Source organism: Saccostrea cucullata, unplaced genomic scaffold (genome assembly GCF_032062105.1).
Source record: "Saccostrea cucullata isolate Sc308-1 unplaced genomic scaffold, CSIRO_AGI_Scuc_v1 ctg1306, whole genome shotgun sequence".
NCBI classification, from domain to species: Eukaryota; Metazoa; Mollusca; class Bivalvia; order Ostreida; family Ostreidae; genus Saccostrea; species Saccostrea cuccullata.
The window spans coordinates 38,242-60,068 of record NW_026921754.1 but is presented as its reverse complement, the minus strand read 5'-3'; the positions used below and the strand labels follow the sequence as shown (position 1 = coordinate 60,068).

Genomic DNA, 21,827 nt, shown 5'->3' with positions numbered 1-21,827 from the left:
CAGGGTAAACTACCCCCCCCCCCCAAACGATGCCTATCAGTTTTGCTAAGTGTCTTAAAGTCAATCAAATATCGTCAGTGATAATTTGTTGAATTTTGGCCAACAGTACACTGGTTGTTGTAAATCCTTGTCGCCAAGGACGGTACCCATTTTTGATGCCCATTATATAATTTTTATTCATTGAAATCCACCTCTTCATGTGCCTATAAAACAGATATAGGTTGCTGTAAATTTCACATATTTCAGTGAATATTTCTTTGGAATTTTTAACGAGTTTTACAGCAGCTTAAATGATGCGTTTGATTTCACGTTTGATTTCACTCTAGTTTACGGATTCTTTACCATTCATTTTTAATGCAGTGTCTCGAATAGCCCTTGTTTTCAAGCCTCTCACAATGAAACTATGCGATGAAAAGTGGTCACATAAACTGTAAATAATTCATTAAAGATTAAATCATGAGAGAAAGTCAAGAGTAATGTCATATGATTTCTTTGTTGTATGTCATAGTGCTCAGGACATTATTTATTGAACAGCCCTCGTAATATCCTTATCACCTGCATACGGGGTTTATATCTCTCGGTTGATTCGATACGCATTCTCTAAAAAGAGGTAAATTACAGACAGACAAATTGCTGAAACAGGAATACTAGCAGTCTCGTTTAAAGACACCGTTTCGTAAGTTCTGTAGTCGATATAATGACCATGTTAGCATATACATGTACATTTTTCATAAAGTAAAATTTTGACAAAATTTGTGTTTAGCTCAGCTTTAACGAAACATTCAATTTTTTTTTAAATCAAACTTGCTGGTAAAATTGATGAGAGTTATCAATTGCTTCAGCATTTTATGACCTTGATCTTTCAGGGCCTTTGAATTTGACCTTTTTAGAATTTGTATTGACCTCGGTTTGAGAGAAACCATTCAAGATATTTTCGTATCAAACTTCATTTACCGATACATATTCTGAAGGGCTATTCAACTGCATCAACATTGTGTGACATTGACCTATTTCTTACTTTGTCCTTACTTTTCTTAACTTTTTGTTTAGCTCAGTTTCATCAAACTCAATGATACAAACTGATGAGGGTTGTCAACATTTTGTGACCTTAAACTTTCCGAAACTTTTCTTAGTTTTACATTTAGTCCAGTTTTAAAGAAAACTTCCAAATATTTTCATCAAATCTATATGCTGATACATACTGGTTTCAGCTGTTCAACTTTATCTTTTTTCAACCTTGACATTGTCTTTGACCTTGACCTTACGGACTGAAATTTGCATTTAGCCCAGTAAGAAATGTACATTTATCTTTGAGACAATTGTAACATGTAACAATGTCATCAGCATGCTGATTATACTAAACTGTACATGTTTTTAAGTTTTATTCCTTCTGGATAGACTACAACAATAATGGCCAACGCTGCAAAGTGGTTACAGCATCTGCTCTAGAGTTGCAGAGTATGGAATTGATCCTTGCATTGCAGGTTCAAATCCCACTGTGGGACATGGAGATCTGTCCTTCAGATGAGACTATATAAACCAAAGTCCCATTTTGCAGTAGGTGCTGGCACGAAAAATATCCATCACTGCTCAATGACCGTAAGTGCAGAGTGTAGGACAAAAACTGCAGCCCTTCAACAGCAAGTGGTAGTGTCTCTATTTGAGTGAAAAATCTCAAAAGGGACATTAAACAACAAACAAATAACCAAACAAAACCATAATAATGTAATGAAGACAACAAACAAGTATTAACAAAATAACATTTTCTTTTAATTTCTGTAACAAACACCATGCACTACGTGCACATATTTTAAAAAAAAAAAACAATGGCCTTACACAAAATATATAGACACAGAATCAGGCACACAATGATAAAATGTCTCTTGTTTGGCTGTAATACTGAACATGACAATGTCATGTGACCATTGTCATGTGACCATGCTGTTTATGTCATGTGATACATGTGAACAATTGATTAAGACATACATAGAAGAAATTTTTTACATTTTCAATCTTGAATGTAGAAGAAATTAGTTCTGTCAGATTCTCATTATTGAAGTTTTTAAGCGTGATTCAAAAATTAAAGCTTTTGCTAAAATCATGTAAATATCAATTTACTAGTACATAAATGCCATTAATTAGCTACCTTTGGAACTCATTAAATGTGAGTGAAACAAATATATCTTTAAAGATAAAAAAACAGAAGAATCCCCTCTGCTCACTTAATCAAATTTCGATGGGATCTTCCTAAATGATGATGGAAGATTGAGATGAAGCTGAAACAACTTAAGTTGAAAATAAAAAGGAATTTTCAACAAATTCTGTGTTATGTAAAAATAATCCTTTTTGAAGTTAAAAATGTAGTAAATGAAGTAATTGTAGTAATGGAACATATTTCCTCAACATTAGAGTTATATTTGACTAAAATCTAAAAACAGAGTTATCTTTCCTGATTAGAGGGTCATTCCACCTTAAGAGATTTTTTTCATCCAAGTCAGAAATTGCCATGAAAAAGATAAATATTTATTTATAAATAGATCACATGTACCTAACATAAAAAATATGAAGGAAAAGAATACCATCACTATGTCATCAGTTAACCTTGACTAGAAATACTGATTATCAAAATACAAAATGGCTGCCCCCAATTAACAAGGGAATATGACAAGGGTATGTCACGTCCACTTTTTAGAGAGGCCGCCAGATTTGTAGAATGCTGTTTTTCACCATACTTACAGCCCAGACAAACATACCATACAAAACAAACACAATCATAATCATACAAATTACTTAACAAACATAACTTTATCCAAATTAAGTCACACACATGTACAAATATTATATGATTCCTTTCTTTCAAGTATAAACATACAACAATGCTTCACATTCTATATTACATATATAGTAAAATACAGACAAAAAAAGATTTCTACAGTGAATTACAAAAATATCCACATTAATACAAAATAGATCATGACACCCTTTCTCTCTCTCTCTGATTTTGTCTACTTATTAATATAAATAATGAATACTGTTGAGTCTCCTTGACTCTACCTTTAGCACTTTTCATACAAACACATCTACATACACAAAATACAGAAAATAAATGATGATGCCTCACAAGATTAAAAGTGTCCGAGAGTCATGAGTATTGAAACACATCCATCTCTCTTGTTTTTTCATACTGCGCGCGAGATTCTGTCCCATCAATATACTGAGATTACGAATTACATGGCATTAAAAAAACACAAAACAAAAATAAAAAATCCTCAAAGGAAAATGCTGTATCTGTTTTGTGTCTTATTTTTTGAAGAAGATAAAAATTTGAAATTTGTGTAAGCATAAAAAGTTAAATATGAAAGTCTTTGGCATTTTGTTAATATACAAATGTATAATGTAATAAATATAACATGATGTAATGCTACACAGGAAAATGTCTTCATTTGTATATAATACTAAATAATTCAGAATCATACATGTGGGGAAAAAAATTTCCTTCTACAAACCGATTTATACTGCAAAATGAAAAAATATAAAAACTGAGTTTTAGAGATAGTTATAAATGCTGTTGATCATTTGTAAAGCTATAAATTTATAGCACCAAACACTCAACTAAATCGTCTCAAAGAATAATACTGATTGGACACCAAAATCATCATTCTCCAATCAAATCTCTACATGCCATTCTTACTAACCAATCAAAATCTGTTTGTCTTCTTCAGCACTGATTGGCTATCACAGTCAAAAATTTGGCCAATAAAAATCACCACACAATTATGAAGAACTGACCACAAAAACATAAATAGCGCAAAAGTATTCTCCAATTTCCTGTTAAAGCAGTTTTAGATCTTCTTAAACTGCTTCCAATATGAACTAATGAAAACTGACTTCAACTTTATGAAACTTGGGTCTTCACCCTTTTCTCGTTTCCTCTTCTGAAATCTTCACGCCTCCTTTCCTATCCAAGTTTTCTTCCTTGGATGATGTCCTCACCATTGTTCATCCTCCAGTCTTTATGAACACATTCCTCTGACAAAGATACGTCTTTACACAGTGACCAACCATTATCAATTTTGGGGATAGGTCGTCATGATCAGTCAAAATAAATCGTCAATAATTCCTGACACTGCAGCTTCCTATGTGTCATGACCTGCTAAACGTCCTTAAGGTAAACAGAGTCAGTAAAACTAACACAGATAAAAGAGGCACAGAGGGGGTCACAGCCCCACCCCTGGACACCGCTATTGTCCTGGGGGCCCTCATAGGGGCTAGGAGGAACGGGGTGAGAGCAGCGTAGGCCTTGAGGAGCGGACTGTCTGTCTGTACTAGATACTCTATCCTCTCAGCCTCACGTATACAGGCCTGTACCTGGAAAAATTAAATACTCAGGTGAGATATGTTAAATTTACAAACAGATACAGTAATTAACCTTTGTTTTCTTCCATAATTTTAATCAACAAGGTTATGTAGTAAAACACGATTAAAACAAAGTTCGAGGAATGGACAGTTTTGCTTCATTTTAAACGTAATTCATTCAAACCATTATGTTCGCAAAGATTTCAAAGCCATGGGAAATGAATCTCACAATGTTTTAAGAATCAATACAGTGAAACCTGTCTAATCTGACATGCACTGGCAGACAATTTTTGAGTCAGAATTGACAGGGTGTTGGATTGCACAGTGTTAAATAACATGCAAAATGTAAATATAAGAAAGAAATTTAATGTAGGAATTTACAGTGTGATGGATTAATATACAGGTGTCAAATTAGACAGTTTTCACTTGAACTGTGTTTTACTGTAATTAGTGTGGGACATTTACATACCTGTAACATAGTGGGCGTGGCTGTCACTGGTTTAATTAAGATGACGACTTCTGATTGGTCCACTCCCAGGAATCCGAACACATCACACTCGAGGATTTCCAGGTTGTGTGACAGAATGTCCACTGTCTGCTGGACGCTGAGTGGACCGGTCATCATCTCCCGGGAAACCATCTCCGCCAGCTCCGGCTTGTACAGGACCCGTAACTCCGCAGCTAAAAAACGTACATAGAATTAAAAAAATCATTAGTCATTTATATCCTCCAGCTCAGTTTTGTATAGGACTCATAACTCCGCAGCTAAAAACATACATAAAATTAAAAATTGATAGTCATTTATTTCGGCCAGCTCCGGTTTGCAAAGAATTCCGCAGAGAAAAAACATTAGAGAGACACTAGGAAGTTGGAGTTAATGAAGTTTAACTGTATTACATTGTTTAAGTACAAACAAACTTTAATAGTGAAGATATAGTATAATTTATAGAATGTTCTACTCACCACAGACAGGACAGCAGGCCCCCGGGGGTAGGATGGGTTTACACTGCCGAGGTAGAACTGGGTCACAGGTAACTCCAGGACACGGTCCACTGGACATGTTTCCTGGAAAGTGTAAGAGTAACTATATCAACTGTATCACTACTTTAACTTAATACACACAGACTCAATGAAGAAAACCTTTATTTAACTAAACAAATTGGACTATGTACAGTAAAACAAGTGTCAGTTAAGATGACAATTTATATCTGTTATCAAGGTAATTCCTTTTATCCAATACATCCATTACATAATATGTTTTAATATAAAAATACTTCTCTAAAATTATAATTTGTTAGCATATTTGCTGAAAAAGTAAAAGCCATGGTTCTGTAATCAGTAATGGCATATGATCCCTCCCTAGTGCCCCTCAAAAAACTCACCTGAGAAATGTCCCACCACCCTGCAGGGCCCCTGGTAGTCCACGGTGACGCGGGCCGCTAGAGCCTGACACTGACTGCCGTAGGTCTCCCCGTCATGTCCACAAACAGGGGAGGTGGTCGCACAGTGGGTCTGAAATAATAAAACGGGCATCAGTTAAAGTAAGTATGGAGTCAACTGATACAACCAAATCAAAACTGTAAGAGCGTGCAAGTTTCCTTTTCCTAGCTCTCTCTGTTACAATGAATATTGTATACAGGGGCATTAAAACAACATTTTTATTTCTGTCATCATTTGCCTTCATCACAGGTATGGACAAAATTACAAAGTAAAGTCTACAAAGAGTTATCTCCACTGCAACTGGAAGATTATACAGAGCAAAAATAAAGCTATATATATTAATGTCCACTCACCTGGCAATACCTCCCCCCCTCCCCTCTGTTTGCAGTATAAGTAATGTCCACTCTTCTCTCCCCCCACCCTTCCCTCTGTTTGCATTTTAATTAATGTCCACTCTTCTCCCCCCCCTCCCCTCTGTTTGCAGTATAAGTAATGTCCACTCTTCTCTCCCACACCCCCCCACTCCTCTCTGTTTGCAGTATAAGTAATGTCCACTCTCATCTCTCCCACCCCCCTCCCCTCTGTTTGCAGTATAAGTAATGTCCACTCTTCATTCACCCCCTCCCCTCTGTTTGCAGTATAAGTACTGTCCACTCTTCTCTCCCCCCCTCCCCTCTGTTTGCAGTATAAGTAATGTCCACTCTTCTCTCCCCCCCTCCTCTCTGTTTGCAGTATAAGTAATGTCCACTCTTCTCTCCCCCCCCTCCTCTCTGTTTGCAGTATAAGTAATGTCCACTCTTCTCTCCCCCCCTCCTCTCTGTTTGCAGTATAAGTAATGTCCATACTCTCCCCCCTCCTCTCTGTTTGCAGTATAAGTAATGTCCACTTTTCCCCCCCTCCTCTCTGTTTGCAGTATAAGTAATGTCCACTCTTCTCTCCAGACCCCTCCCCTCTGTTTGCAGTATACGTAATGGCCACTCTTCTCTACCCCCACCCTTCCGTCTGTTTGCAGTATCCTTAATGTCCACTATTCTCCCCCCCCTCCCCTCTGTTTGCAGTATAAGTAATGTCCACTCTTCTCCCCCCCCCCCTCCTCTCTGTTTGCAGTATAAGTAATGTCCACTCTTCTCTCCCCCCCCTCCTCTCTGTTTGCAGTATAAGTAATGTCCACTCTTCTCCCCCCCCCACAGTTTGCAGTATAAGTAAAGTCCACTTTCTCTCTTCCCTCCTCTCTGTTTGCAGTATAAGTAATGTCCACTCTTCTCTCCCCCCTCCCCTCTGTTTGCATTATAAGTAATGTCCACTCTTCTCTCCCCCCCCCTCCTCTCTTTTTGATGTATAAGTAATGTCCACTCTTCTCTCCTCCCCCCTCCTCTCTGTTTGCAGTATAAGTAATGTATATATCTCCCACCCCCCCCCCCCTCCTCTCTGTTTGCAGTATAAGTAATGTCCACTCTTCTCTCTCTCCCCCCTCCTCTCTGTTTGCAGTATAAGTAATGTCCACTCTTCTCTCCACACACAGGGTCCCCTCTGTTTGCAGTATCACAGGACAGTCCACTCTTGGAGTCATCCCCCCCCTCCTCTCTGTTTGCAGTATAAGTAATGTCCACTCCTCTCTCCCGAGTGGCAGATCTCTGTTTGCAGTATAAGTAATGTCCACTCTTCTCTCCCCCCCCCTCCCCTCTGTTTGCAGTATAAGTAAAGTCCACTCTTCTCTCCCCCCCCTCCCTCCTCTCTGTTTGCAGTATAAGTAATGTCCACTCTTCTCTCCCCCCCCCCCCCCCCCCCCCTCCCCTCTGTTTGCAGTATAAGTAATGTCCACTCTTCATTCACCCCCTCCCCTCTGTTTGCAGTATAAGTAATGTCCACTCTTCTCTCCCCCCTCCCCTCTGTTTGCAGTATAAGTAATGTCCATTTCTCCCCCCCCTCCTCTCTGTTTGCAGTATAAGTAATGTCCACTTTCTCTCCCCCAATCCTCTCTGTTTGCAGTATAAGTAATGTCCACCCTTCTCTCCCCCCTCCCCTCTATTTGCAGTATAAGTAATGTCCACTCTTCTCTCCCCCCTCCTCTCTGTTTGCAGTATAAGTAATGTCCACTCTTCTCTCTCCCCCCTCCCCTCTGTTTGCAGTATAAGTAATGTCCACTCACCTGACAGTGCCCCCTGTAGGCTAGAGTTTTCCCTTTTTTCAGTAACAGACAGGCATTAGAATGTTCCATTCCCTCTGTGTCACACACTGGGTCGTGATAGTGCGCGTTACACTTCACACCGTGGGGCACTGTAACAGAACACAGGGATACTGTCACATGGACACAATAAAAATAGCTTTAGACTTGATTCAAATTCAAGAAAAGATTTTTGTGACCCTACATGTAGGTCACATTCATTAATTTACTCGCTGCCTCAATAGAGGCTAAGTTTCCATTAGCCCCCCTCCCAATAATCAATATTTTTCAGAAAAAATGTCTGCATCAAAAATGTTAAAATGAATTCTAGAGCACTGATCTCGAGATTTTAAAAAGATATTTTCCTGTCACATTTAAAACATTTGATCACAGAAGTTGATAATTAAGATAACAATTTAGTTTTTTCATTTAAGCTATTAGTCATTTTATGGATACATTTTTCATTACATTTCAAGGGTATGAATGAAAATTCTGAGAATTGTAACCTACCACATTCATACTGCAGACAGCTTTCCCTGGCAATGTGTAAACACACCTGAGGCTTAGGTAAACACCTGTAATTAATTAAAAAAACAAATTTAATATACACATGTACAACAAAAATAAAACAGAAATAGCTAAAATATCTTATTTGCAGACATGCGCCATTTAAAAATTCTCAGGCTAACCTGAAGCTGTTTCCACAAGGGTTTTCCCGACATGGATCAGACAACCTACAAGCTCCTTGGCGAATCTGATCAGATCTCAGGCCTCCACAACTGAAATGGAAAACGAGTTATCTCTCTTTGAACACTATTTTTTTTGTAAAGCACAGAGCAATCACAATGTCCATGCTGGTTCCTCACCACTAAACCATATCCAGGAGTACGAATATAGTATGTATATGCTCAACCACTTTTGAGTTAAATATTTTGTATCTCATCACACTCACCGTTTGGCCAGGCATGCGTTGGGGTAGGTTTTCCCGTTGTCCCCACACACTGGGTGATAATTGTGTGAACAATCACAGGACAGTCCGGTCAGAGTGGAGTCGTCATTTCCCGACGGACAGCGACCTTTCGTACAAACTAATTCTCCCGAGTGGCAGATACAGAAATTACAGTCAATACGGAAATGTTCCCCGTGATCTAAACAGAAAAAGTGGTAATTTAATACTGATTTTGTTTATTCATATTTATCTAAAAAGATTTAAGTAGCTCCTTAACTACTTGCAATTGCTCGCCAATGTTTTTATTCTATACTTTAAATATACTGTTAGACAAGTGTATGTGGAAACATAATGTTTGTGGAGGACCAGTTTTTGTGGATATCATGAATCACCTTTACTACAAATATTCATCCCCACATACATTTACTTAATCATAAACACATCAATTCATTACATATACCATGTTTCCTGTACCATTTAAGCAAACTACCAAGGAAAATTATGTTCCAACAACAAATAAAATTTTTCTTGCCCACAAACACTTCTCCCCTACAAATCAAAATGATTCCACAATATCCCTTTAATGTGCCTCCACAATACTCACTTTTACTGATTCCCCCTTGTGCACCCCCCAGATGACACTTGTCCTGTTTGGTACAGGGAATACTCCTGCAGTTTTCCAGCTTCTTGTTGCCACAGCGACAGATCTGTTGTTTGACACAGCCGTCTGATTTACTGTCACCGACCGAGGTGGTGGGAATCCTGACATACACATGCTTAGGTACTGCCATAGCGGAATCTATACCCATAGAGCAAGCTACAATAAATAACAAATCTTCATTTGAAATGTCATTTACATTAGAACAATGGTTGTTCCAACAGTATTAGCCAGGCAGTTCTTTGGGGTGGTGACATTTATTACCGTATATTAAAAGTGGAAATTTTAGCGAGACGCAAATTAAGTGATTTGTCCTTAAAAACTGGTAATTCATTTTTAGCGCAATGTTATTTTAGCAATTTTAACATGCACATTAAAGAAGCCATTACAAATAAAATGTAATTAATTTTTAGCGATATTCAATTTTAGTGATATCGGAACTCTCGCTAATAATGCCAAAATTAAATCCTCGCTAAAAATTCTACTTACACGGTATTATTTACCTGTGTGACAAACGTAAGTGGGGCAGTTTTCGGGTGGTGACATTATCATTTACCTTTGAGACACACATAAGCCAGGCAGTTCTCTGGGTGGTGACATTATCATTTACCTTTGTGACACACGTAAGCGGGGCAGTTCTCTGGATGGTGACATTTTCGGTGGTTGTTCCAGCAGACTTCGTCGGCACCACACGGGTTTGGGTTACAGGGGGAGGTCAGCTCTGTGGTGGGGTAGTCACTGAATGGGCTCCGCTCTGTACAGATATATAATTAACATATCAAAAATAATAGAGATAAACATACAACATGAATTTTATAAGACTACATAGCAATTGGTAAGACCAAAAGGGTTAATTCTCTGAATGAACTTTATAACATAAAATTATATGACCTTTTGACATATTAACTGCATGTCCTACTTCCTATGAACTGTGACCTACTGACCTATACCCTGTATGACCTATTGACCTGTGATCTGTGTGACATACTGACCTGCGAACTGTTTGATGGATATACGGTACCTGGCGGTGTCGTCTGGTTACATGTACTACACAGATGGCTGACCTATGACCTGTGTGACCTACTGACCTGTGTGATCTACTGACCTGTGAACTGTTTGATGGAGATACAGGACCTGGCGGTGTCGTCTGGAGACAGGAGCTTACACAGGTGACTGACGGACTGGGAGGGGTGGATAGCCGAGGTGTTCAGACACTTGTTCAGCAGGTACTCGCAGTCATCCCTATAATTAAAACCATTCTTTACTAGAAAAATGATAACCATTCACAAAGAGACTACAGATTGCATGTTTATAGATCGAAGTAACTCTGACTTTATCATTTCAAATGTCAAAAGTCACTCATCAAATTTAGTATCTGAAAGTTTGTCATGATAATTTATTATGACTTTCCTATACATTGTATAAATTTTGATTGGGGGCTTCTCATTTCAGCATACCTTGGGATGTAAAATTTGAGAGAAATATTTTTTTACTTTATAACTTCGTGAAGAAAAGTTGTTTGTCCAAATTAGAGTTATCCTTCTTATTACATAGTCCCTGAGCATTAAAGTTGTGCTGTTTTGAAATCTCAACCAGATGGCTGCATATGTCCTTATAGGACACCAATTAAGTGAAGATCATTTATTTCATTTCTTAGGCACAGCTTTTTTAAACAAACTACTTATAAAATAACTGTTTTCCTACCAAAACCAATGATATTTACACGATATTCACAGGCAGCCATTGAAAATAGGATCATTTTTTTTCCAATTCGATCAATCCGATTTTTACCTGCAAATGACAAAGGATGCCGGTTTACGTCCACAGGGTTTGACCTGCATGGCACAGGCGATGGCTTTCCACATCTCTGGCTCACAGCTGTTGATATCTATCATAGAAATGTAAACTCAATACAGATTTATGTGTCAAAGATTCATTATAATTCAGCAGACAATTTCAGGCCATAACAGAAAAGTGAAGAAATTATTAAGCAATTCTGTATTATTTTAAAGTAATTAAAAGGTCATATTCAGAATTGTATAATGTAAAACACTAAAAAATAATGTACTTTATAAATAATGTAATACAAGTTCATATACATTGGCAAGAAGTGGATTCTTGCTGAATTTCAAATGGTACAGTTTATATAATGGATGCCATTACATGTAATTATTTTGTGAATGTCCTCCATTCTTGGGGCACATAATACATTTTCCAAATCCTTTTTAAAAAGGAAAAAGGATTGAATGTTCCTCATTCCAAATTTTTGAAAACCAGGGAGAAAAGGTAACAAATTAAGATATATGCTGAGAGAAGTACAATAGTTTCTCGTATTGGAGGTAGACATTACCTTTGATGGAGGTAGACATTACCTTTGACGGGGATCTGAAGCTGGGGAGAGAGGGGGCGCTTTGTCACCAGCCAACTCTGAAACTCCGCCTTGGCCGCATTATCAGACTGCTTGGAGCAAGCGCGGAACAGACTTGTCGGGCGATTGTTAAAGTTGGTACAAAATTCCATACCATCACATCCCAACTTACAAGGTTCATAAGCTGCAATTTTAATAGGTCAAATTTAGTCAAATTTTCAAATGTTTTAAAGAAGATAAAGTGTATCAAAAGTATCACTCATGAAAACATGGAAATGTGGGATTATGTCTGTGATCATAGAAGCATCCTAAATTTAACCCAGTGCATCATGTTCTTTAAATTATTATATCATGCATGCTTATATATAATCAGTCTTCTTTCATCTTGATTTTGCAAAATTAAAACCTGGCATAAGAAAGATACACAAAAATCATGAAAATTATGCAGTAGAAATTGACAAACTTAAAAGCTCCCATTACAGTACAACATTGTCTCTTATGCTGTGATTCCATCACAACAGAGACTCATCTCACCGTCTGTTATACAGGTGAGCATTGGGGCCTCCATCCTAGACACAGGTAAAGTCAGATCCTGACAGCTGGACTGGAACTCCGAGTAGTGGCTCTGCCAATCACTGCTGTACGTCTGAAAGAGCGGGAAATTCAAATTATCAAGGACCATTTTGATCTATGTATGGTAAACACAAGATTTTATTACAAGATCTGGGTCCTCGAATACTGCTTTTTCATTTTAATTAAATTGTATGTGTATTTTTGTCTTTAAAATCCCATTTTATTACATTTATTTTCTTTATTCATATATTTTAAGAGAGAGATCAAAAATGCTTAGCAAACTGTACGCTGAATTATCATTGACCTACTGGGTGTACTGTGTACATAATTATCAATTAATAACAATATATAAAGGTTTAATTTAAATCTAATTAAACAACTCCAAAAAAAAAAAATGATTCTATCAAGAAATACTTTTTTGTTTAATATCCCTTCAAGAATATTTCTCTCATATTGAGATGCCAACATTTGCCTGTGGAGGGCTGCAGATTTAGACCTTTACTTGGCAATTATGGCCCTCGTATAATAAAATTCTGTACTTTACAGAATGTGATAAAGAGGAGATTTTTGTTATACACTGTACACTTACACTGGTACAGAGAGTTCTACAGCGGTCATTGCTGGCTTTAGAACAACACTGTAGTCTGGCGTAGTCCATGGTGATTTCTTCTACTTTTTTGTGAGGTGGTTGAGATAGAAAACAACTCCAAGGTGGATGCTGGAAAAGTAAATAAAAATTTAAATAATAACATTTACTCAAAATGAGCAAAATATACAAGTCTCCATTCCCATTCTCCTGTTTTACTAAGAAAAAAAAACATCTCTATTAAAGAGCTATGAAATTATAAATCTCAGCTTACACCGATTCTACTTGAAAATTTAACCCCGACCCCTAAAAAACATGACACATATAAATTGTAGCTCTGTATATAATATGATAGCACTTTAACTCTAAGCTCAGTTACCCCAGATTTGATAAAATAAATCGGAAGATATACCTCTGGCAGATGTTATAAATTGAATTTATCTAAGCTATCACACTGCCATACATTTATCCCACTACATCACTTCGGCTCTTATCACATTTTTTGTCAACTTCCCAAACGCTTCTCATAACATAACGCATTGTACCCAATCCCCTCGGTAAAAGATCGTAAAAGAGCCCACGTGCTTTAAATATCTCCCTCACTAGAGAGCTGCTATTTCGTGCCAGCCACGGGACCCCCATCAAAATAACACTCGCGTCTGTCTCCCTCAATGATACAAGCAAACTCCTCTCTTATCAGCCCTTGTTCTTCTTCTGTTGTAGTACCCACTGTGTGATGACAATATTAAGGGGAGGCTACTGCTGTGTGGGACATTATCTCCCCTGGGTTTAAATGGCTATTTGACGGAAAAATTAGAGATTTGATGAAATGAAACAAATATTTAGATATTAGTTCCATGTGTTTGTCATTGTTTTATCCATTGAATAAGAAAGGATTTTTTTTCTGATTTATTTTTGAGCTTAGGTCTTCAAGAAAAAATCCAATTTTAGGGATGTTTAGAGTAACTGTTGTTTAACTTAATATTTAAATTAATTTTCTTTCTGTCCGAATTATTGTCAAAGTGACATAAATGATATAAAACAATTATCTCCTAAAGCTCTACCACTGTAAATTAAAAGTTTTTTTTTTCCTAATTTGTGTAATATTCTTATGACACACTTTTCATAATACCAATCGTAATACTTGACATATTGTGCAAGTAATACTTTGCACCTGACAGCTGTTCCATAAGCTTTCCCCCCTCCCCCTGCGGAGTGCGCTCACTCTTGTCAATTTCACCCTCTATCATCTGGTGAAAAACCTTTTAAAAAATCTCTCCTCCCGTAAAATGAAAAAAACCCACAGAGATAAGGCGAAAAAATGTATGAGTGAAACTCACTCTTTGTGTGAATTTTTTGTCGGTGAGTGACGAGATCGTGTGAGAAATTACGACTCCCCGTCATTTCGGCTGTCTCCCAGTATCACGGCTGATGTCGTAATCAGCTGATTCCTCATCCTAATGGATTCTTGTTAGCCAGCTGTCATCACACTTACAGGATACTTATTGTACTTACTTGAACAATTTTTTTTTTGTTGGTGATATTTATTTAACCAGCTTAAAACTGTTCTATCATCTCTGACATAGCGATTTTCTAGTTTCCCTCCCTTTTTTCTGCAGAAAGGACACATATTGAGTTATTTACCTGAGGGAAAATAGGTCCACAGACATTTTCTAGTTTCCCTGCTATTTCCTCCTGGTTCTTCATGGTGGACAGTGTTCTCTCGCACGTTTCACGACATCGCGGGTTCTCTATCTGGTAACAGCAGGGTAGGTCTGTAATGCAAGTGTAGCATAATGAAAAGGTGTGAAATTATAACACTTAGAGCAACATTTAAAGAGACTATAAAAATAGATAATTATAGACTATAGTTATCAAAGTCCATGCATTCACTTTTTTGCACAATCATAATTCTTTCAAATATTTGCTGCTGATAAACATGATAAATCTTAGATTTGATTAAATTCAACATTCATGTAGACATTATGCAATAACAATGATCAAAGTATGTCGTGATGCAAGATGACTAATTAAGACAAGTGTTTTAACTTGTACTTTACAATTTGACAATTGCAGGCTCTGTGGTTTTATGGAGGCAGGTTATCCTAATTGATACGTACTAATTACTGACCAGTAACTAATTACTGACCAATAATAAATTACTGATCAATCACAAATTACTGACTGATCTCAAATAACTGATCAATAATAAATTACTGATCAATCATAAATTACTGACTGATCTCAAATAACTGATCAATAATAAATTACTGATCAATCATAAATTACTGACTGATCTCAAATAACTGATCAATAATAAATTACTGATCAATCATAAATTACCAGTTCAAATAACTGATCAATAATAAATTACTGATCAATCATAAATTACTGACTGATCTCAAATAACTGATCAATAATAAATTACTGACTAATATCAAATTACTGACTTATATCACAAATTGCTGACCAATGAATAATATCAAATTACTGACTTATATCACAAATTGCTGACCAATAAATCAAAATGATCTGCCATTTTCAAAATACTAGTCAATCTTGTAAAGTATATCAAACTTATCAAGAGATTCTGCTGCAGATGCAGGGGTTGTGTATATCTTTTAGGCAAAACAACCAGCCTGTTTATCATGAAATTCAATTCAAATGATGGGAGGGCATCAAGCTCAATTTTCCTTGATGTAAACCTGAGCATCCTAGCAATTTTTAAAGAGGAGCTTAAATCATATGTATATATATTCTAAAGTTTTCTTCATTTTTATGATGAATTTTATTGTGCTAAGAAAAAAAAAACAAGTATAAATTAGCTGCCAAAAAAATTGAAAATGTGCTAGTTTGTAACTGTGAGTAAATGAGAAACAAGAGGCCCATGGGCCACATCGCTCACCTGAGAAGCTTTGACCATTCTGTTCTTTACCAGATTTCCCCCTTGTTATACATAATGCATCCCCACCCTACCCCACTGATCATAATTTAGACATTTTGAAATCTACACTAACCCATGATCCTTCCATGGGCACATATGTTTCAGCTTTTTTGGCCCAGTGGTTCCTGAGAAGATTTTCAAAGATTTTTCCTATATATTTCTATGTAAAACTTTGATTCCCTATAATGGCACCGCCCTTCCCCCGGGGGTCATGATTCCTATTATTTAGAATTTACACTACCCTAGAATGCTTCTATATATATATAAGCTTCACTTTTTCTGGCCCAGTGGTTCTTGAGAAGAAGATTTTCAAAGATTTTTCCTATATATTTCTATATAAAACTTTGATTCCAAATTGTGGCCCTGCCCTTCGCCCAGGGGTCATTATTTGAACAATTTAGAATCTACATTATACCAGGATGCTTCCACATAAGTTTCAGCTTTTCTGGCCCAGTGGTTCTTAAGAAGAAGATTTTCAAAGATTTTTCCTATATATTTCTATGTAAAACTTTGATACCCCATTGTGGCCCCGCCCTACATGATTTGAACAATTTAAATTTACACTACCCCAGGGTGCTTCCACATAAGTTTCAGCTTTACTGGCCCAGTGGTTCTTGAGAAGAAGATTTTCAAAGATTTTTCCTATATATTTCTATAAAAAACTTTGATTCCCCATTGTAGCCCCACCCTTCCCCCAGGGGTCATTATTTTAACAATTTAGAATCTACATTATACCAGGATGCTTCCACATAAGTTTCAGCTTTTCTGGCCCAGTGGTTCTTGAGAAGAAGATTTTCAAAGATTTTTCCTATATATTTCTATTTAAAACTTTGATTCCCCATTGTGGCCCCGCCCTTCCCCTGGGGGTCATGATTTGAAAAATTTAGAATCTACATTATACCAGGATGCTTCCACATAAGTTTCAGCTTTTCTGGCCCAGTGGTTTTTGAGAAGAAGATTTTCAAAGATTTTTCCTATATATTTCTATGTAAAACTTTGATACCCCATTGTGGCCCCGCCCTTCCCCCGGGGGTCATGATGTGAACAATTTAGAATCTACATTATACCAAGATGCTTCCACATAAGTTTCAGCTTTTCTGGCCCAGTGGTTCTTGAGAAGAAGATTTTCAAAGATTTTTCCTATATATTTCTAAATAAAACTTTGATTCCCCATTGTGGCCCCGCCCTTTCCCCAGGGGTATATATTGAACAATTTAGAATCTACATTATACCAGGATGCTTCCACATAAGTTTCAGCTTTTCTGGCCCAGTGGTTCTTGAGAAGAAGATTTTCAAAGATTTTTCCTATATATTTCTATGTAAAACTTTGATACCCCATTGTGGCCCCGCCCTTCCACCGGGGGTCATGATTTGAACAATTTAGTATCTACACTACCCCAGGGTGCTTCCACATAAGTTTCAGCTTTTCTGGCCCAGTGGTTCTTGAGAAGAAGATTTTTTAATGACCCAACCCTATTTTTGTCTTTTATTATCTCCCCTTGCGAGGGGATATGTCCCTTCATTTTAATAATTTAAATTCCCCTTCACCCAAGGATGCTTTGTACCAAGTTTGGTCAAAATTGGCCCAGTGGTTCTTGAGAAAAGTCGAAAATGTGAAAAGTTTATAGACGGACAGAAAGACAGACGGACAGATTTATAACGGACGACGGACAAAATATGATCAGAAAAGCTCACTTGAGCCTTCGGCTCAGGTGAGCTAAAAAAAAATTGGTATAGATCCATTTTTTCATCAATCAGATCTTTGACAATCCAATTAAAACAAAACATTTGGATATTACTCTCTGTCACAAATCAAAACTATTTCAACACTATAATTACTTCCCTTTTAACAAAACTCATGTACAGAATTATCTCCCCTAACACTGTATCCATTCACCATAAAACAACAAACTTTGGAGCTTCTTATCAAACTTACAAGTCAGGCCATAAAAACACCCCTATAGATCCACCTAATTAACTCTCTAGATCCCCCGGGAGATTAGCCACACATTTCCTCTTTATCCCAGGTGTTACTGAGCCACATTGCCCCTCCATTACTACTGATTTATCTATATTACAAGCACCAGATTTTTTTTCTCTCTTCCCAAGCTCTTCCTTGGTTCAGGATAAAAACATTGCACTCCATGTGTGTACATTTTCTTGCAGAGTTTTACAGAAATAGATCGGGGGATGGCTCCTAAACTCTGGGGGATGTAAACTGTTTATACTGACCAGTGAGAGAGGCTCAGTAACAGTCACCTATCCCTGTGTTATTACGGAGTAACATCAATTAAGATATCACTTCTGGCATAATACAGATGTAGAGTTTTACATCTCAGAGGTCTTTTACATTTAGAATCGGGGGAGTTAAAAGCAATTATTTCCAGAGTTAAAACCGTATACTATAGTATACACATTTTTAAAAAGTATAAATGATTTCTGTTAGTGACAGTGCTGACTTAAAACCACTGATTTTTAATGAAATTTAAATCCAGGTTTGCTTACTTATGATGAATAAATTTAATGAGTTTGATTACTGAATGATAACTCGTAGTTTTATTAACACAAATTACTCTGAAACTGATGTGTTTACTTTGAGCCAACTTTCAAAAAATTAGCTTGATGATCGAGCGGCAAACATAATGGCGATCTAAAATCTATGACCTTCATGAGTAAGGATTATTTAACTGACTTAAAATCACTGAGGTTTGATGAGTTACAATCTGAATTAGCTCAATCTTTGACCAGGATCAACTATTAATCTCTCAAGATCAGTTACAATCAATGAGCTAACTTACAATCCTTTACAATAACTAAGCTGAGTTATAATCAGTTACAATCTGAGTTGATTTAAGATCAATGAGCTTGATCAGCTACAATCACCAAACTGACTTAGGATCAATTATAACTGAAGTTGAATTACAATTATAGTTGAGCTTGATGACTTACAGAAAGTTACAATCTGAGTCGATTTATTGCCAGTTTTAATCTGAGTTGACTTATCACCAATGAGCTTGATGACTTACAATAAGTAACATTCTGAGTTGACTTTTGACCAGTTTCAATCTGAGTCATCTTACTATCAATGAGCTTGAACAGACACAATCACCAAACTGACCTACAATCAGTTACAGTCTGAGTTGACTTATGACCAATATACTTGATGACTTACAGTTAGTAACATTCTGAGACGACTTATGACCCATTACAATAAGTTGACTTACGATCTATGAGTTTGATGACTTTGAAATCATCCACATTACTGATAACACACTGCATGATAGTGTTAGTGCTTCTACACTGAGTCCTCAGCGTGTGGCGCTGATTTTTACGGTTATAGTTAGCGAGGTAGGTGCCCTGACAAGTAATACGACAACTGTAGTCCTCTCCACTGCTGCAGCATATTTCACCCTCTGTAAAATAAAATTACAGGAATTACAGGCATATCTCAATCGATAGAGTGGTTGAAACCTTAAAATAATAAACTTGTATGTGTACTCGTACTGGTGCATATACTGTACAAGTACTATTTTCCACGTGGTATTAATTTACGCTAAGTACGCGGTCACAAACTCTCCGCGGAAATTTGTCCAAGCGTACTTAATATGAATATAAGGCATATAGTGCATATATACTTTCACGTACATGTACACATTGTTCACATTTTTGCAATTTGTCTGTTGAGATTTTTATGACACCCAATAAGGACTTGTAGATTGCGATCAGTGACCAAGTCATTGGTTCTGCAACCTGTTATCTCAGTTCCATGACTTGTGACATTACCTTGACCTTTGACCTTACCTCTTTGTTTCTTGACACATTCGTACAGGTCGGTTTCTAAGCTCTCCATGCATGCCTTTTTGACATCACTTTGAGACTTAGCCTAAAAATCAAATAAACATACCATTACATTTTAAAATTGCACTTCAATTTGTATTTCTCTGAAAATTGAATTTTTCATGTAATACATGCATGTTTCAGACATTTAAAAATTTAAGGGAATTAACTTATTTGAGCATATAGCATAAATTGAAACTGATATGTATCATGATTATACATTGCTATAAGAGAGTGCAAAATATGGAGCATAATGGGAAAGGGGGAGTAATTTGCTTATATTCCACCCCACCACATTGAATAATACAATGTATTTACATCTCCAAATAAAGGAAACAACTGTGAAAGAACCTGGCCTAATATTAATATTATCTGTCAGTGACCTATTAATCATTATGCAGGACAGTACAAAGAATTCATCTTTTCATTATGTTAAAGGTCAGAGGTCACCAGCTGACCCTTCCAGATGGCCCTTCATTCATCAAGCTGTCTTACAGTGGATGAATTTTGAGATCAGCTACCATGTAAAGGTCAATAAATCACACAGTACTGTTTAACTCTCCTTCACTAGTAGTTACAGATACTACACAAAGACAAACCCCTATATTTTTTACTTCCTCTCTTCCCCCCTCCCCTCTTCCTCCCTCCTCATGCATTTGTTGTTGCAGCCAAAAACTTGACAGTTTTTTTTATATGTTAAATATAACAAAAATCATTCCGTCCCATATTTTAAATAATTTTTTAACTATAGTTATATATAAATTAACAAAAATTTCCCGTTGGCCGCCATATTGGGGGTCAACATGCTCATAATTTCCTTTATTATTCAACCAACTTTAACTTATTTTATTGGCAACTGTGGGGTGGTAAGCATTGTTTTTCTTAAAAATATACATTTGGTAGAGCCTCCTTTATTTCATAATTTTTATTCCATAAAGGGGTAGGACAACAAAAAAAATTGTTAATTTGGGTCTACTGAAAACTATCTATAGGCAACAAAAAAAATTGGCATCTTAAATAGAAGGTATGTATCTAGTACTTTGAATCCATCTAAAAGAGAACTGAAATCAATCATCAAACTTTTTTTATTTTGTTTAAACTTTTTGATTTCAAAAATATTTATGTTAACTTTTAAAGTGCTCCACAGAAAGAGGATGTATGAGAAATCTGTGAAAGATTCCAAAAATATAAATGTTATTGTTATATAAAAATATTTTAAACAATTTCACTTCACGACTCAAAAAATTAAAAGGAAACAGCTCCATCAATGTCTTATTCAGAAAGTTGTTAAAAAAGTTCCAAATATTTGCAAACTTAAAATGAATAAAAAATATCAAAAATTGATTTTCTCTTCAAACCTCTTGACAAATCTTGTTAATCTAACTTGAAAGAAAGGCGACAAAAACATAATTTTTTGCACAATATATAGTTAATAAGCCTGGCTTTTTTTTTATTCCTCAGATTTCCCGCTGTTGACAAGAACACTTTATTTCTCTGCGTATTTGCAGTGAATTATGTCCCTCCACTGATTGGCTGAGACTGGGGTAAGTGCTTTCTGTCAAAACGCATCACATCCCACGTATTTAATGGCCGACTTTAATTCTCTAAGACAGATTCTCTGGGTGTTCTGAACCGACAAATATTTCATTTTTTTTTTACAAATTTATTTTTTTCTCTAACTGTCATTTACAATCTATGTCAGTAATGGTTCCAACTTTTCAAAGAGATCTTTGTGCATTTTTTCCCCTTTAGCTTTTCCCCCCAAATTATCTACTTTTCACAAACCATTTCAGTAACTTATCTTTTCTGCTTATGTTAGAATTTAAGTGATCATGAACTAACAGCACATAGGCATTAACTGGATCACCAATTTGAAGAATTTGGTGAAAATCATTTATTTTTCTTTTTTAATTTAATAATTTGTGTCAATACTTTCCATTTTTATGAGATGA

General features: G+C 36.4%; 1 protein-coding gene across 1 annotated transcript in view; it reads right to left on the bottom strand.

The window, feature by feature from the left end:
- Positions 1 to 1,748: 1,748 nt before the first annotated feature.
- The window catches only part of LOC134260686 (reversion-inducing cysteine-rich protein with Kazal motifs-like), a 56,402-nt gene continuing 36,323 nt past the window's right edge, over positions 1,749 to 21,827 (bottom strand). Inside the window, exons 6-23 of the mRNA XM_062743231.1 lie at positions 19,840 to 19,921; positions 19,263 to 19,451; positions 14,739 to 14,869; positions 13,098 to 13,226; positions 12,470 to 12,581; positions 11,940 to 12,119; positions 11,359 to 11,455; positions 10,673 to 10,809; positions 10,178 to 10,321; positions 9,514 to 9,726; positions 8,913 to 9,108; positions 8,650 to 8,739; positions 8,471 to 8,535; positions 7,946 to 8,073; positions 5,739 to 5,868; positions 5,320 to 5,421; positions 4,826 to 5,037; positions 1,749 to 4,368 (exon numbers count right to left, since the gene is read on the bottom strand). Coding sequence (XP_062599215.1) covers positions 4,144 to 4,368; positions 4,826 to 5,037; positions 5,320 to 5,421; positions 5,739 to 5,868; positions 7,946 to 8,073; positions 8,471 to 8,535; positions 8,650 to 8,739; positions 8,913 to 9,108; positions 9,514 to 9,726; positions 10,178 to 10,321; positions 10,673 to 10,809; positions 11,359 to 11,455; positions 11,940 to 12,119; positions 12,470 to 12,581; positions 13,098 to 13,226; positions 14,739 to 14,869; positions 19,263 to 19,451; positions 19,840 to 19,921 — 2,562 coding nt within the window. The 3' untranslated portion in view covers positions 1,749 to 4,143. The remainder of the gene's footprint in view (positions 4,369 to 4,825; positions 5,038 to 5,319; positions 5,422 to 5,738; positions 5,869 to 7,945; positions 8,074 to 8,470; positions 8,536 to 8,649; positions 8,740 to 8,912; positions 9,109 to 9,513; positions 9,727 to 10,177; positions 10,322 to 10,672; positions 10,810 to 11,358; positions 11,456 to 11,939; positions 12,120 to 12,469; positions 12,582 to 13,097; positions 13,227 to 14,738; positions 14,870 to 19,262; positions 19,452 to 19,839; positions 19,922 to 21,827) is intronic.